At 37.4% G+C, this 16270-nt stretch overlaps 1 protein-coding gene across 1 annotated transcript in view; it reads right to left on the bottom strand.

The window, feature by feature from the left end:
• The window catches only part of SP4 (Sp4 transcription factor), an 86423-nt gene that overhangs the window by 24708 nt on the left and 45445 nt on the right, over positions 1-16270 (bottom strand). Inside the window, exon 5 of the mRNA XM_035020713.1 lies at positions 8486-8685. Within this exon, the coding sequence (XP_034876604.1) occupies positions 8486-8685 (200 nt within the window). The remainder of the gene's footprint in view (positions 1-8485; positions 8686-16270) is intronic.

Below are 16270 nucleotides of genomic sequence, written 5' to 3'. Positions count from 1 at the left end.
TCTCAGGACCCTCAGGATCACAGAAAGACCGGGGGTGCCTGAGTGTGGCAGAGCTCCCAGCTATCGGAGTGGGGAAGCCAGCTGAAAAGACGGAGCCAAGGCGTGAGCTCTCAGCTCGGGGTTGCCATAAACTGTGATCCACGGCACAGTCGGGCCACTGCTCTTCCAGCAGGGACCCAACAAGCAGCAGATCTGGGGAGACTCCCCTTCCTCCCCTGGGAGGAGCAGCGAGGGAGTGCTATGTAGGAATCTACTGGGTTTGGAGACTCCAAACGGGGTCATGTGCCAGAGACAGAAACACTCAGTCACAGGCCGGGTGAGCACGGAGTGCCACCAGAGACCAGGAGACAGGAGTGATGGACTGCTTTTCTCTAGGGGCGCACTGAGGAGTGGGGCCCGGAGCTGTCGTCTCCTCTGGGACCAGAGATTGGGAGGCCACCATTTTCACTCTCGTCCTCCAAAGCCGTACAGAAAGCTTTCAGGGAACAAAAGCTACTGAGAGCAAACCCGAGCAGATTACTTAGCCTGGCCCCTGGCAAGGGCAATGCCAATTCCGACTCCAGCAAAGACATTAGAGAATCACTGCAACAGGCCCCTCCCTCAGAAGATCAGCAAAAACATCCAGCCAAGACCAAATTTACCAATCAATGAGAATGGCAAAACCCTAGCACTAGGGGAATATAGCACACAGAATTCATGGCTTTTTTCCCATGATGCCTTAGTCTTTCAAAGTGACTTTTTAAAATTTTTTTTCTGTATTTTTTTAGTTGAATTTTTCTTCGTTCCTTTTTCAACCATCTTATCAATTCCGTTTTAAAAATCTTTAATTTTTCATTTTTACAGTCATATCTCTTCATTGTATTCAACCTTACTTTTTGTATATATGTAAGTTTTTCTTTCTTTAAAATTTTGGGATACAGTTTCTTCTAACAGACCAAAATATACCCTAAATCTAGTGTATGACGTTGTCCTAGTCTCCTGCCTGATCACATTCTTTTTTAAAAAAAGTTTTTTTTTTTTTTTAAAGATTTTATTTATTTATTAGAGAGAGAGAAACAGCATGAGAGGGGAGAGGGTCAGAGGGAGAAGCAGGCTCCCCACTGCGCCGGGAGCCTGATGTGGGACTTGATGCCAGGACTCCAGAATCAAGACCTGAGCCGAAGGCACTTGCTTAACCAACTGAGCCACCCAGGAGCCCCTCTCTTTTTAAAATTGTTTTTCTTTTTTCAACTTCTTATCAATTCCTTTTCTAAAATCCTTTTTAATTTTCATCTTTACAGTCATATTCCATCTCTTTATCGTATTTACCCTTATTTTTGCATATATGTCAAAGTTTTTCTTTCTTTAAAATTTTGGGAGGCAATTTCTTCTAACAAACCAAAATACACCGAAAATCTAGTGTGTGGCTCTGTTCTATTCACCAGCCGATCATATTCTCTTTTTTTTTTCCCCCTTTCTCCCCCCCATGTCCTGTTTCGGGTCTCTTCTGATTTGTTTAGTGTATATTTTTCTGGGGTCGTTGTTACCCTTTTAGCATTTTTTTTTGCATTTTGTTCTCTCATTCATCTATTCCCCTCTGGATAAAATGACAAGATGGAAAAACTCACCTCAAAGAAAAGAATAAGAGGCAGTACCAACTGCCCGGGACTTAATCAATACAGACATTAGTAAGATGTCGGAAATAGAGTTCAGAATAACGATTATAAAGATACTAGCTGGGCTTGAAAAAAGTATAGAAGACACTAGAGAATCCCGTTCTGGAGAAATAAAAGAACTAAAATCTAACCAAGTCAAAATCAAAAAGGCTATTAATGCGGTGCAATCAGACATGGAGGCTCTAACTGCTAGGATAAATGAGGTAGAAGAGAGAATTAGTGATATAGAAGACCAAATGACGGAGAATAAAGAAGCTGAGAAAAAGAGAGATAAACTACTGGATCACGAGGGGAGAATTCGAGAGATAAATGACACCATAAAGCAAAACAACATTAGAATAACTGGGATCCCAGAAGAAGAAGAAAGAGAGAGAAGGCCAGAAGGTATATTGGAACAAATCACAGCAGAGAACTTTCCTAATTTGGGGAAGGAAACAGGCATCAAAATCCAGGAGGCACAGAGAACACCCCTCAAAATCAATAAAAATAGGTCAACAACCCGACATCTAACAGTAAAACTTACGAGTCTCAGAGACAAAGAGAAAATCCTGAAAGCAGCTCAGGACAAGAGGTCGGTAACCTACAACATTAGAAACATTAGACACAGACTATCAGATTGGATAAAAAAACAAGACCCATCAATATGCTGTCTGCAAGAGACACATTTTAGACGCAAAGACACCTCCAGATTTAAAGGGAAGGGGTGGAAAACCATTTACTATGGTAATGGACATCAAAAGAAAGCTGGGGTAGCAATCCTTATATCAGACAAATTGGATTTTAAACCAAAGACTATAATAAGAAATGAGGAAGGACACTATATCATACTTAAAGGGTCTATCCAACAAGAAGATATGACAATTGTAAATATCTATGCCCCTTAAATGGGAGCAGCCAATTATATAAGCCAATTAATAACAAAAGCAAAGAAACACATTGACAGTAATACAATAATAGTAGGGGACTTTAACACGCCCCTCACACAAATGGACAGATCATCTAAGCAAAAGATCAACAAGGAAATAAAGGCTTTAAATGACACACTGGACCAGACGGACTTCACAGATATATTCAGAACATTCCATTCCAAAGCAACAGAATACACATTCGTCTCTAGTGCACATGGAACATTCTCCAGAATAGATCACATCCTGGGTCACAAATCAAACAGTACCAAAAGATTGGGATCATTCCCTGCATATTTTTGGACCACAATGCTTTGAACTAGAATTCAGTCATAAGAGGAAAGTCGGAAAGAACTCAAACACATGGAGGCTAAAGAGCATCCTACTAAAGAATGAATGGGTCAACCAGGAAATTAAAGAAAAATTTAAAAAATTCATGGAAACCAATGAAAATGAAAACACAACTGCTCAAAATCTTTGGGATGCAGCAAAGGTGGTCCTAAGAGGAGAGTATATAGCAATACAAGCCTTTCTCAAGAAACAAGAAAGGTCTCAACCTAACCCTACACCTAAAGGAGCTGGAGAAAGAACAGCAAATAAAGCCTAAACCCAGCAGGAGAAGAGAAATCATAAAGATCAGAGCAGAAATCAATGAAATAGAAACTAAAAGAACAGTAGAACAGATCAACGAAACTAGGAGCTGGTTCTTTGAAAGAATTAATAAAATTGATAAACCCCTGGCCAGACTTATCAAAAAGAAAAGAGAAATGACCCAAATCAACAAAATCATGAATGAAAAAGGAGAGATCACAACACCAAAGAAATACAAACAATTATAAGAACATATTATGAGCAACTATATGCCAACAAATTAGATAATCTGGAAGAAATGGATGCATTCCTAGAGATGTATTAACTACTAAAACTGAACCAGGAAGAAATAGAAAGCCTGAACAGACTAAGGAAATTGAAGCAGTCATCAAAAATCTCCCAACAAACAAAAGCCCAGGGCCAGATGGCTTCCCAGGGGAATTCTACCAAACATTTCAAGAAGAATTAATACCTATTCTTCTAAAGCTGTTTCAAAGAACAGAAATCGAAGGAAAACTTCCAAACTCATTTTATGAGGCCAGCATTACCTTGATCCCAAAACCAGACAAAGACCCCATCAAAAAGGAGAACTACAGACCAATATCCCTGATGAACATGGATGCAAAAATTCTCACCAAAATGCTAGCTAATAGGACCCAACAGTACATTAGAAGGATTATTCACCATGACCAAGTGGGATTTAACATCTGCAAATCAATCAATGTGAAAGAATACATTAAAAAAAGAAAGAAAAAGAACCATATGATCCTCTCAATAGACGCAGAAAAAGCACTTGACAAAGTACAGCATCCTTTCTGGATTAAAACTCTTCACAGTGTAGGGAGAGAGGATACATACCTCAGTATCATAAAAGTCATCTATGAAAAACCCACAGTGAATATCATACTCAATGGGGAAAAACTGAGAGCTTTTCCCCTAAGGTCAGGAACACAGCAGGGATGTCCACTATCACCACTGCTGTTCAACACAGTACTAGAAGTCCTAGCCACAGCAATCAGACAACAAAAAGAAATAAAAGGCATCCGAGTCGGCAAAGAAGAAGTCAAACTCTCACCCTTTGCAGACGATATGATACTTTATGTGGAAAACCCAAAAGACTCCACCCCAAAACTGCTAGAGCTCATACAGAATTCAGTAAAGTGGCAGGATATAAAATCAATGCACAGAAATCAGTTGCATTTCAATACACCACCAACAAGACAGAAGAAAGAAAAATTAAGGAGTCGATCCCATTTACAACTGCACCCAGAACCATAAGATACCTAGGAATAAATCTAACCAAAGAGGCAAAGGATCTATACTCAGAAAACTATAGAATACTCATGAAAGAAAATGAGGAAGACACAAAGAAATGGAAGAACGTTCCATGCTCATGGACTGGAAGAACAAATACTGGGAAAATGTCAATGCTACCTAGAGCAATGTACACATTTAATGCAATCTCTATCAAAATACCATCAATTTTTTTCAAAGAAACGGAGCAAATAATCCTAAAATTTGTATGGAATCAGAAAACACCCCGAATAGCCAGAGGAATGCTGAAGAAAAGCAAAGCTGGCGGCATCACAATTCCGGACGTCAAGCTCTATTATAAAGCTGTAATCATCAAGACAGTATGGTACTGGCACAAATACAGACACATAGATCAATGGAACAGAATAGAGGGCTCAGAAATGGACCCTCAACTCTACGGTCAACTACTCTTCAACAAAGCAGGAAATAATGTCCAATGGAAAAAAGACAGTCTCTTCAACAAATGGTGTTGGGAAAACTGGACAGCCACATGCAGAAGAATGAAACTGGACCATTTCCTTACACCACACACAAAAATAGACTCAAAAGGAATGAAAGACCTAAATGGGAGACAGGAGTCCATCAAAATCCTAAGGGAGAACACAGGCAGCAAACTCTTTGACCTAAGCTGCAGCAACTTCTTCCTAGAAACATCGCCAAAGGCAAGGGAAGCAAGGGTAAAAATGAACTATTGGGACTTCAACAAGATAAAAAGCTTTTGCATAGCAAAGGAAACAGTCAACAAAACCAAAAGACAACCGACAGAATGGGAGAAGATAGTTGCAAATGACATATCAGATAAAGGACTAGTATCCAAAATCTATAAAGAATTTATCAAACTCAACACCCAAAGAACAAATGATCCAATCAAGAAATGGGCAGAAGACATGAACAGACATTTTCCCAAGAAGACATCCAAATGGCCAACAGACACACGAAAAACTGCTCAACGTCGCTCGGCATCAGGGAACTCCAAATTAAAACCTCAATGAGATACCACCTCACACTAGTCAAAATGGCTAAAATTAACAAGCCAGGAAAAGACAGATGTTGGAGAGGATGTGGAGAAAGGGGAACCCTCCTACACTGTTGGTGGGAATGCAAACTGGTGCAGCCACTCCGGAAAACAGTATGGAGGTTCCTCAAAAAGTTGAAAAGAGAGCTACCGGGCGCCTGGGTGGCTCAGTTTTTTAAGCGACTGCCTTCGGCTCAGGTCATGATTCTGGAGTCCCAGGATCGAGTCCCGCATCGGGCTCCCTGCTCGGCAGGGAGTCTGCTTCTCCCTCTGACCCTCCCCCCTCTCATGCTCTATCTCATTCTCTCTCAAATGAATAAATAAAATCTTTAAAAAAAAAAAAGAAAAGAAAAGAAAAGAAAAGAGAGCTACCCTATGACCCAGCAATTGCACTACTAGGTGTTTACCCCAAAGATACAAATGTAATAATCCGAAGGGGCACATGTACCCCAATGTTTATAGCAGCAATGTCCACAATAGCCAAACTATGGAAAGAGCCTAGATGTCCATCAACAGATGAATGGATAAAGAAGATGTGGTGTGTATATATGTGTATACACACACACACACACACAATGGAATATTATGCAGCCATCAAAAAAATGAAATCTTGGGGGGTGCCTGGGTGGCTCAGTCATTAAGTATCTGCCTTTGGCTCAGGTCATGATCCTGGGGTCCTGGGACTGAGCCCCACATTGGGCTCCCTGCTCTGCGGGAAGCCTGCTTCTCCCTCTCCCACTCCCCTGTTTGTGTTCCTGCTCTCGCTATCTCTCTGTCAAATAAATAAATAAAATCTTATAAAAATTAAAAGAAAATGAAATCTTGCCATTTGCAATGATGTGGATGGAACTAGAGGGTATTATGCTAAAAAAAATAAGTCCAAAGACAAGTATCATATGATCTCACTGATAAGAGGAATTTGAGAAACAAGACAGAGGATCATAGGGGAAGGAAGGGAAAAACGAAACCAGATGAAACCGGAGAGGGAGACAAACCATAAGAGACTCTTAATCTCAGGAAACAAACTGAGGCTTGCTGGAGTGGAGCATGGTGGGAGGGATGGGGTGGCTGGGTGATGGACACTGGGGAGGATAGGTACTAATGGTGAGTGCTGTGGATTGTGTAAGACTGATGAATCACAGACCTGTACCCCTGAAACAAATAATACATTATACGTTAATTTAAAAAAAGGAAATTTATCCAAATTATTAATCTATTCAACAATTAAATACTGAAACCGAAATGTATATCAGATACGTTCTAAGTAGAAGGTAGTTGTTCTATGTAAAACTTAGAAAAAGAGCCGAAACTTACAAAAAAGAAAACTTTAAAGCCATTAGAAGAAAATGTTTTTAAAAACTTTATGATCTTGAGGGGCAGCTGGGGGATCAGTTGGTTAAGCATCTGCCTTCAGCTCAGGTCATGATCTTAGGGTCCCGGGATCTAGCCCCGAGTCAGGCTCCCTGCTCGTGCTCTTGCCTGCACACATTCTTTCTCTAAATAAATAAATAAAATCTTAAAAAAAAAAACAAAACAACTTTATGATCTTGGGATAAGAGAGGATTTCATTAAAAATAAGAAAAGCAAAGGATAAGAAAACATATCTGACTAAATAAAAATGTACAAATTCCATGTGGCAAAAAATAGCAAAAAGACTAGCAATATAGGGGGAAATTACAACATGTAAATCAGTAAGAAAAAGGAAAACAACCCAAAAGAAAAGTGAGCAAGGAAATAATCAACAGAAAAAAAATATATAAATGACCAATAAACATGAAAAGATGCTTTATATCTCATGGATAACCAGGAAAACTTCTACTTTAAAAAATGAGAAACCATTTTAGATTTACAAAAACTTTTTTTTTTTTTTAGCAATGCGCATGTTTTCATTTATTTGTTTTTTAAAGTAGGTTCCACACCCAATGTGGGGCTTGAACTCACCACCGTAAGAGTTCCATGCTCTACCGACTGAGTCAGCCGGGTACCCCAGGACAACAATTTTCAAAGGCTAACACTACTGAGTATTGGTGAACACACAGCAAACTGGAAACTCTCAGTCACTGCTAGTGAGGCAGAGGTGGTAACAGCCATTTTAGAGATTCTTTAGCAGTTATCTAGCAAAACACATAAATTCTCTGTGATCCAATAGTTCTACTTCACATACATGTTCACTGTATGTTCACAGCAACAAAGTTTGTGATAGCAAAAAGCCTAATGATAATTTAAGCAGTAGAGGGAATGGATTAATACAGTATGGTAGAGTCATGTAATAGCATACCATATAGCAGTAAAAAAGTACTACAAACATGTATATATTCATTTATACATACATATATATGAACTCAGATCTTAAAATATAATGGTAAGTGAAATAATACTGTATCATTTATGTAAAATTTCACAACACATAAAATAATATTTTACACATATGTCTATGAACCATATATGTAAGAGTATTAAAAACTCTACTAAAAACTTACACTTTAAATTCATGGTAGCTATTTTCTTTGAGAGGACAAATATAATGTCAACTTTGTATAATTTGCCTTATCAAAAAATAACACATAGATTAACAGCTCTCAGTTCTAAGTGAGAGGTATATATTTGCTATATTAATCTTATACTTTAGTCAATTTTCTAAATTATTAAAAAACCCCAAAACTAATAAAGGTCACCAATAACATTATAATTCAACTCTCTTAACCTTTTTAAATACTGACAAAAACGAATATATGTGAATTCAACCTGCTAATACAACAAGATAAGCAAATGGAAATGAATATAATTCATGTTACATAATTATGCTGATAAACCTTACAAAAAGTAGAATAAAATATATTTCAGAAATGTAAAAAAATTTGATCTTAAACATCTTTCATAAAATCACTAAAGTAAATTGTCTTTAATTTGTATATTTCCAATTTGATAGCTAAACTATCCTACAATTTTCATTTAAACACTAAAAAATAAGTAAAATGTACAAGCCCTAAAATAAAACAACTAACCTGTATGGGTTCTTCTATGTCTCTGAAGCTCATCACTCCTTGTGAATCTTTTGCCACAAAACATCCAGTTGCATACAAAAGGTCTTTCTCCAGTATGCCAGCGAAGATGTGCTCGTAGGTGAGATGTTTTGCCATAAACTTTTCCACATCCTTCAATATGACAGATATGCTGTTTCTTTTTTCCTGGTTCATTACTGCCTCTAACAAAAACAAAAACCAAATGTTAATTACACTCCCAAACACCAAGCTTGTAATTATGGGAAAAAAATAAAAGGGAATCAAGGTTCTTAAATGATGCATTTCTGAATGGGTTTTTAAAATCATGATGCTACAACTGTAGTTCAAAATCAGAAAATTTTCAATTAAAAGAAGAGTAATGTACTAAACTCAAAACTGCTATGAAAACATGTTTATCCCACAGAGTTCATGTTCTACCATGGACTTCATGTTCCTTCCCTAATAGGCTCTTCCCTTGCAGGGGAAAAAAAAATCTCTAAGCTTTTCAAGACACTTGAAAATTCTTCTCTAAATACTCAAATGGTAATTCCCATTTAAAAAAGTAAGGTTCAGAGTTTCACTTCCAGCAAGCCTGAAGAGCTTCATGGGCCTACTCCCCAGTGAAAATTATTAAAAAACAAACAAAACAAACAATGAATCATGAAACACTACATCAAAAACTAACGATGTAATGTATGGTGATTAACATAATAAAGAAAAAAAATTTTAAAAATTTAAAAAATAAAATAAAAAACAAAACAAATACCATATACAATCTCTGGAAATGGTTCTATGAACATACAGCACATAAATAAATAAATACTCAAGAAAATAAGAGTAAGAATAGTGAGGGTCTGTAGTAATTGAACCAAAACCCAACCCTCTCTGAGCCCTCTGTCCCGTCACCTCCTCCGACATAGAAACACTCTAGACTGGTGCAGCCAAGAGCAGGGTTCCCTTTTCTCACCTCCCAGTTGGAGGGTTATCTCCCCAGGAAGGGGCAAGATGTCAGAACTTCTCATTCTACTCCCAGTTATCTGTTGCTAAGGCTAAGTTCCAGGCAAGTATGGCTGACAGGTAGGGAACTCTGTTCTCCACCAAACCCAACTCCTGAGACCTCGGCTCTGCCTTGGATAGGGCACAATGAGAATAGTGCAGTACAGATAATCCTTGACTCAGCTCATTTTTAGTGTATACAGTAGAACTGCCAAGTCAGCAGAGGCAAGGCAAGAAAACCCGAGGCTACTGCTGCTCGCTTGCCACCACTCAGCTCCTAGAGCAGGGATGCCGCTCAGAGAGAAACGTGCCACTACCCCAACCATGACAGGAGCCATGACAAAGAGATCTTGGCCAGGGAGAGAGCACAGCATAAAACAGAACTCCAAATCTCTTCCCAAAGGAATTGAATTCATGTGCAAACAAAGTGTGAAAAAGTTTGAGCCTAAGGGCGCTCACAGCCAAGACTGTTGCAAAACACAAATGGGAGGAGACTAATAGATACGTTGGAGAAATAGGCAAAACTATAGGCTGACTAGGGTGTCAGAAAGAAGGGAGAAAAGAGGCAGCTGGGAGTGGCCCTCCAGAGTCAGAATAAATCTCAAACACAGACATGTTGATCTAGTCCTTAAGAAGAATCTGAATAGATCAGTCTGTAGAGTAATACATGTTACAGGGCACTGTGGAAAACAATAGAGCCATCAGCTGACAGTGGAGTTTAAAAGCTGGGTGTGGTCAGGGACAGGATAGTCAAAGATCCCTCCCAAACCATGTCATCCAGGGTCACTAAGCATACCCAATTCTGCATCCATTGAGGAGCAACATGCTTCATGGGGGTGGGGGGGGCGGTAGGGGGCATTCACCAAAATAACCCAGCCAGTCACTAAATAAGCAAGCAAACAGTAGCAATAAGCCAGGGGTCGGGAAAGGCAGGGGAGGCAGTACAAAGCTGCTACAATATATTAAACCAACCAGTTTCCAACCAAAAGTGAGACATGCCAAAAGTAAAAGAGGGGAATATGACCCATACACTAAAAAAAAAGCAAGTGAAACTATGACAGCAAACAGATTTAACAAGACTTCAAAGTAGCCATTAATAAATATGTTTAAAGAACTAAAGGACACCATGATAGAAAAAGCAAAGTATAATGACAATGTCACATCAAATGGAGAATATCAATGAAGAGTTACAAATTATTAAAAAAAAAAAAAGGGAAACTGTGGAGATGAGAAGTACAAGTGAAATGAAAAATTTACTAGGGGGACTCAAAAGAAGAAGAAATAGCAAAATTCAACATAGATCCATAGAGATTATGCAATCCAAAAACAGATAAGAAAAAGAACAAAGGAAAATGAACAGGGTGCCTCAGAAATGTGGGACACCAAAGTAATGAGTGAGGGGCACGGAGAGGAGAGGAGGGGAGGGGAGAGGGGGAAGAGAAAATGCAGCAGAAAAAATATTCAAAGAAATAGCAACTGCCTTCGCCTCAGGTCATGATCTCAGGGTCCTGGGATCGAGCCCCACATCGGGCTCCCTGCTCGGCGGGAAGCCTGCTTCTCCCTCTCCCACTTCCCCTGCTTGTGTTCCCGCATGTGGATCTACACATGCAGGAAGCTCAACAAACTCCAAGTAGTATAACTGCACAGATCCACAAATAGACACTTTATTTTTTAATTTTTATTTTTTTAAGATTTTATTTATTTATTCATGAGAGACAGAGAGAGAGACAGAGGCAGAGGGAGAAGCAGGCTCCCCGCGGCGCAGGGAGCCTGATGCGGGACTCGATCCCAGGACCCTGGGATCATGACCTGAGCCGAAGGCAGACGCTTAACCGACTGAGCCACCCAGGCGTCCCAAATAGACACTTTATATACTAAAAATCCTGAAACCCAAGGACAAAATCTTGAAAGCAGCAAGGGAAAAATAACTCCTCATTTACAAGGGAACCTCAGTAAAAGAACTGACTTCTCAGCAGAACAATGGAGGTCAAAAGGCAGGGTGAAAACATGTGCAAAATACTCATGAGAAAAAAAACTGAAACAAGAAGACTCTACCCAGCAAAACTACCTTTAAAAAATGAAGGTGAAATAAAGATACTCAAAGATAAACACAGAATTTGTTTTGAGCAGACCTGCTTTGCAAGAAACTAGACTAAAAAAGTTCTTCAGGTTGCATTAACTGAACCCAGAAAGTAATTCAAATGTACACAAAGAAACAAAATAGCACCAGCAAGGGTAATTAAGTAATTATAGAGGACAGTGTAGTGCATATTTCTTGTCTTACCAGATTTAAAAAGTAATTTTATAAAACAATATGTGTAAAATGTATTGTCAAGCCCATAACATTATAAAAATGTATATATTTAATGTATTTGCAGTAACAGCACAAAGCAGGGAGATGGGAGCAAAGCTGTAGTGGGCCAAGAATATGATGCCATAAAGGAACTCAAATATCAGGAACAAATAAAAAGAACTAGTGATAAAATTAACATAGCAAAAGTTATATATATACTTGTTCATCTTCTCAACTTCTTGCCCCCCCGCCCCCAATGTCAGAGTTCTTGGTCAGGCATGAAAACACTTTAAAACAAGTCCTTGGCAACCTCCAGATTATTCTTGGTGATCCTATATCCCTCTGGCCTCTCAACTTCCTTTAAAGATACAACATTATATAAAGTAGTAATTTATAACAATATATTGTTGGATCTGTAACACTTACATAATATATAACAATATACATAATATTACATAATATATAATAACATCACAAAAAGAAGCAAAAGGGAATACACTTATAAAGAAATAACTTTTCTATAATTCACTGGAATTAAGTTACTATTAGCCTTAAGCTGATTATGACAAGACATATATGGTAAGGTCAAGAGCAACTACTATGTAAATAACTCAATATAGTGAAAAAGTCATTAACAAAAATAAAATGCTACTTTACAAATTAAAGTGTTATATTATATTCACCTAACGCAAAAGAGGGCAGTAAAGGAGGGAGAGAGAAAAAGACATGAGACACAAAAAAACAAAAAGCAAAATGAAAGACATAAATTCAACCATATCAATAACATCAAATGTAAATGGATTATACAATCCAATCAAAAACACATTTTGTCAGACTGGATTTAAAAAAAAAAACCAACAGGAGCACCTGAGTGGCTCAGTCAGTTAAGTGCCCATCCGACTCTTGGTTTTGGCTCAGGTCATGATCTCATGGGTCATTGGATCAAGCCCACATGGAGCTCCACACTCAGCAGGGAGTCTGCTTGAAGGTTCTCCCCCTCTGCCCCTCCCCCCACTCTCATCCTCATTCTCTCTCTAATAAATCAATCTTAAAAAAAAAAAAAAAAACACAAAAAACTAAGATCCAATTCAAAGACAGAAAGATATAGGGAGATTCAAGTAAATCAATTAGGCAGAAAAGCAACAAGGAGACAGAAGACTTGATAAACTTGACCTAACAGACATCCATAAAACACTCCATCAAACAGTAGCAAAATATACATTCCTTTCAAGTGCACATAAAATGTTCTTTCAAGATAAATCATACACCAGGTCATGAAACAAACCTCAATAAAAGACAGAAATAATGGCACAGTATGTTTTCTGACCACAGTGTCATGAAAGTAGAAATCAATTATAGGAAGAAACTGGAAAATTTACAGATATCTAGAAATGAAATACACTCCTAAATAACCAGTGGGTCGTAAAAGAAATCCAAAGGGAAAGCAGGAAATACTCTGAGAAGAATGAAGATACATCATACCAAAATTCAAGGGATACATGTAAAGGTAATACCTAGAGAGAAATTTTTAGCTGTAAATGCCTACATTAAAAAAGATCTTAAATCAATAACCTTCCATCTTAAGACAATGGAAAAAGCAAATTAAATCTAAAATAAAGCAAACGGAAGGAAATAAAGAATAGAGCAGGAACTAATGAAACTGAGAATACAGAAACAACAGAGAAAAATCAATGAAACCAAAAGCTGATGTGACTTGATTTTTGAAAAGGTCAACAAAATTGAACAAGCCTTTAGGTAGACTGACCAAGAAAAAAAGAGAAGACACACATTACTAGAATCTGAAATGAAAGAAGACTTATTACCAACCTTACAGAAATAAAAAGAATTATAAAAGAATACCAAGAATAATTGTATGCCAATTACTTAAACAACTTAGATGAGATGGATAAATTCCCCAAAAGACACAAAGTACCAAAACTGACTCAAGATCAATCAATCAGAAAAAACCCTTACCAGTAAAGAGATTAAATTAGTAGTCAAAAAAATACCTGTAAGAAAAGCCCAGGACCTAGACAGTTTCATTGGTGAATTCCACAAAACATTTAAAGAATTATTACCAGTTCTTCACAAACTTTTTCAAAAATTAAAACTGGAGGGAACACTTCCCAACTCATTCTATGAGGCCCATATTACCCTTACCAAAAGCAAAGACATTATAAGGAAACTACAGACCAATTATCTCTCATGAACACAGATGCACAAATCCTTAACAAAATACTAGCAAACCGAATATAGCAATACATAAAGAATTATGTACCAAGACTAAGTTGGATTTATTCCACAAATTCAAGAGTACTTTAACATCTGACAATCAATTAATATAACACACCATACTGACAGAATAAAACACAGAAACTATGTGATCATCTCAACAGATACAGAAAAGCATCTGACAAAATCCAACAACCTTTCATGACAAAAATACAATGAAGTAGGAATGGAAAGGAGCTTTCTTCATCGAGGGCATATATGAAAAGCTCAGAGCTAATATCATACTTAATGGTGAAAGACTGGACCCTTTTCCCCTAAGATCAGGAAGAAAACAAGGATGTCCACTTTTGCCACTTCTATTCAATGTTATACTATAGGTCTGGACAGAATAATTAGGTAAGAAAAAGAAATAAAAATCATCCAGAGTGGAGAGGATGAAGTGAAACTATCCCTATTTGCAGATGACATGATCTTACATGTAGAAAAACCCTAATGAATCCACTTAAAAACCATTAGAACTAATAAAAAGAGTTCAGTAGGTTGCAGGATACAAGATCAATAAACAAAAATTAACTGTATTTCTATACACTTGCAATGAACAATAAAGAAAAAGGTTCCATTTACAATAGCCTCAAAAATAATAAAATACTTAGGAATAAATTTAACAAAACAAGTACAAAACTTATAAGCTGAAAACTACAAAATAGTGTCAAAGGAAATCAGAGATCTAAATAAACAGAAAAACACATACCATGTAAAAGGATCGGAAGACAATAGTGTTGAGTTGGCAATATTCCTCAAACTGATCTAAAGATTCCATACCACCCCCATCAGATCCCATCTGCCTTCTTGGTAGAAAGTGACAAGCTGATTCTAAAATTCACATGGAATTATAAGTGTCTCTGTCACTATCAAGAAAGTAAAAAGACAACTCTCTGAATGGGAGAAAATATTAGCAAATCATGTAACTGATAAGGGACTTGTATCTAGAATATATAAGGAGTTATTACAATTTGATTTAAAAAATCTAATTTAAAATGAGCAAAAAAAATCTTTTTTTTTTTTTTAAAGATTCATTTATTCATTTTAGTGAGAAAGAGAGAGCACCCAAGCAGGGGGAGGGGGAGAGGAAGCGAAATCCTCAGGTAGACGCTCCACTGAGCGTGGAGCTCCACATGGGGCTCAATCCCTGGACCCTGAGATGATGACCTGAGCTGAAACAAGAGTTGGATGCTCAACCAACTGAACCATCCAGGCGCCCCTCTTTTTTTTTTTTTTTAAGATTAAAATGAGCAAAAGATCTTAATAGACATTTCTCCAAAGAAGATATACAAATGGCCAATAAGCACATGAAAACATACTTGACTAATGAAGTCATCAGGAAAATGCAAATTAAAACCATACTGAGATACCACTTCACATACACACTAGGAAAGCTGTAATCAAAAAGCCAAATTACAACAAGTGTTGGCAACAACTGGAATCCTCATACACTGCTGGTGGGAATGCAAAACAGTACAGCTACTTTGGAAAATAGTCTGGCAGTTCCTCAAATGGTTAGACTTAAGAGTTACTATATGGACCATTAATTCCATTCCTAGGTATACACCCAAGAGAAATGGAAAACCTATGTCCACACCAAAATTTGTATAAAAAAGTTTAAAGCCAACAGGTGGAAAAATTCCAAGTGTCCATCAACTGATAAATGGATTAAGTAAAATACTGTATATCTATACAATGGAATGTTATTTGTTCATTTAAAAGAATGAAGTACCAATACCTAATACATGCTATAATATGGATAAACCTTAAAAATACTAATGCTATGTAAAGGAAACCAGTCATGAAAAAAATCACATATTACATGATTCCATTTATACGCATGTCCAGAATGGCAAATGCATAATGAAAGCAATTTGTTTAATGGCTGCCTAGAGCTGGGAGGATTGGGGGCGAGGGGGTGATGGCTAAGAATACAGGGGTTTCTTTTTGAGGTGATGAAAATGTTCTAAAATTGTGATGATAAATGCACAGCTATGCGAACATACTAAAAACCAATGAAATGTAGATTGAGGGAATTGTATGGTATATGAATTTTATATCAATAAAAATAAAATTTTTACATAATAAATGAAACAAGAAAACCATTACAAAAAAGTATAAGGTACATGGTAGAAGACCACTAAAACTCCATTCCTAGACTAGTTCAATTTAATCCCTGTCAAAACAACACTGTATCTCAACTTTGCGCTACAAAGCTAGTGACA

This window comes from Mirounga leonina, unplaced genomic scaffold (genome assembly GCF_011800145.1).
Source record: "Mirounga leonina isolate KUSES-001 unplaced genomic scaffold, KU_Mleo_1.0 Mir_174, whole genome shotgun sequence".
Classification (NCBI taxonomy): Eukaryota; Metazoa; Chordata; class Mammalia; order Carnivora; family Phocidae; genus Mirounga; species Mirounga leonina.
This window is presented reverse-complemented; position numbering and strand designations above follow the sequence as displayed.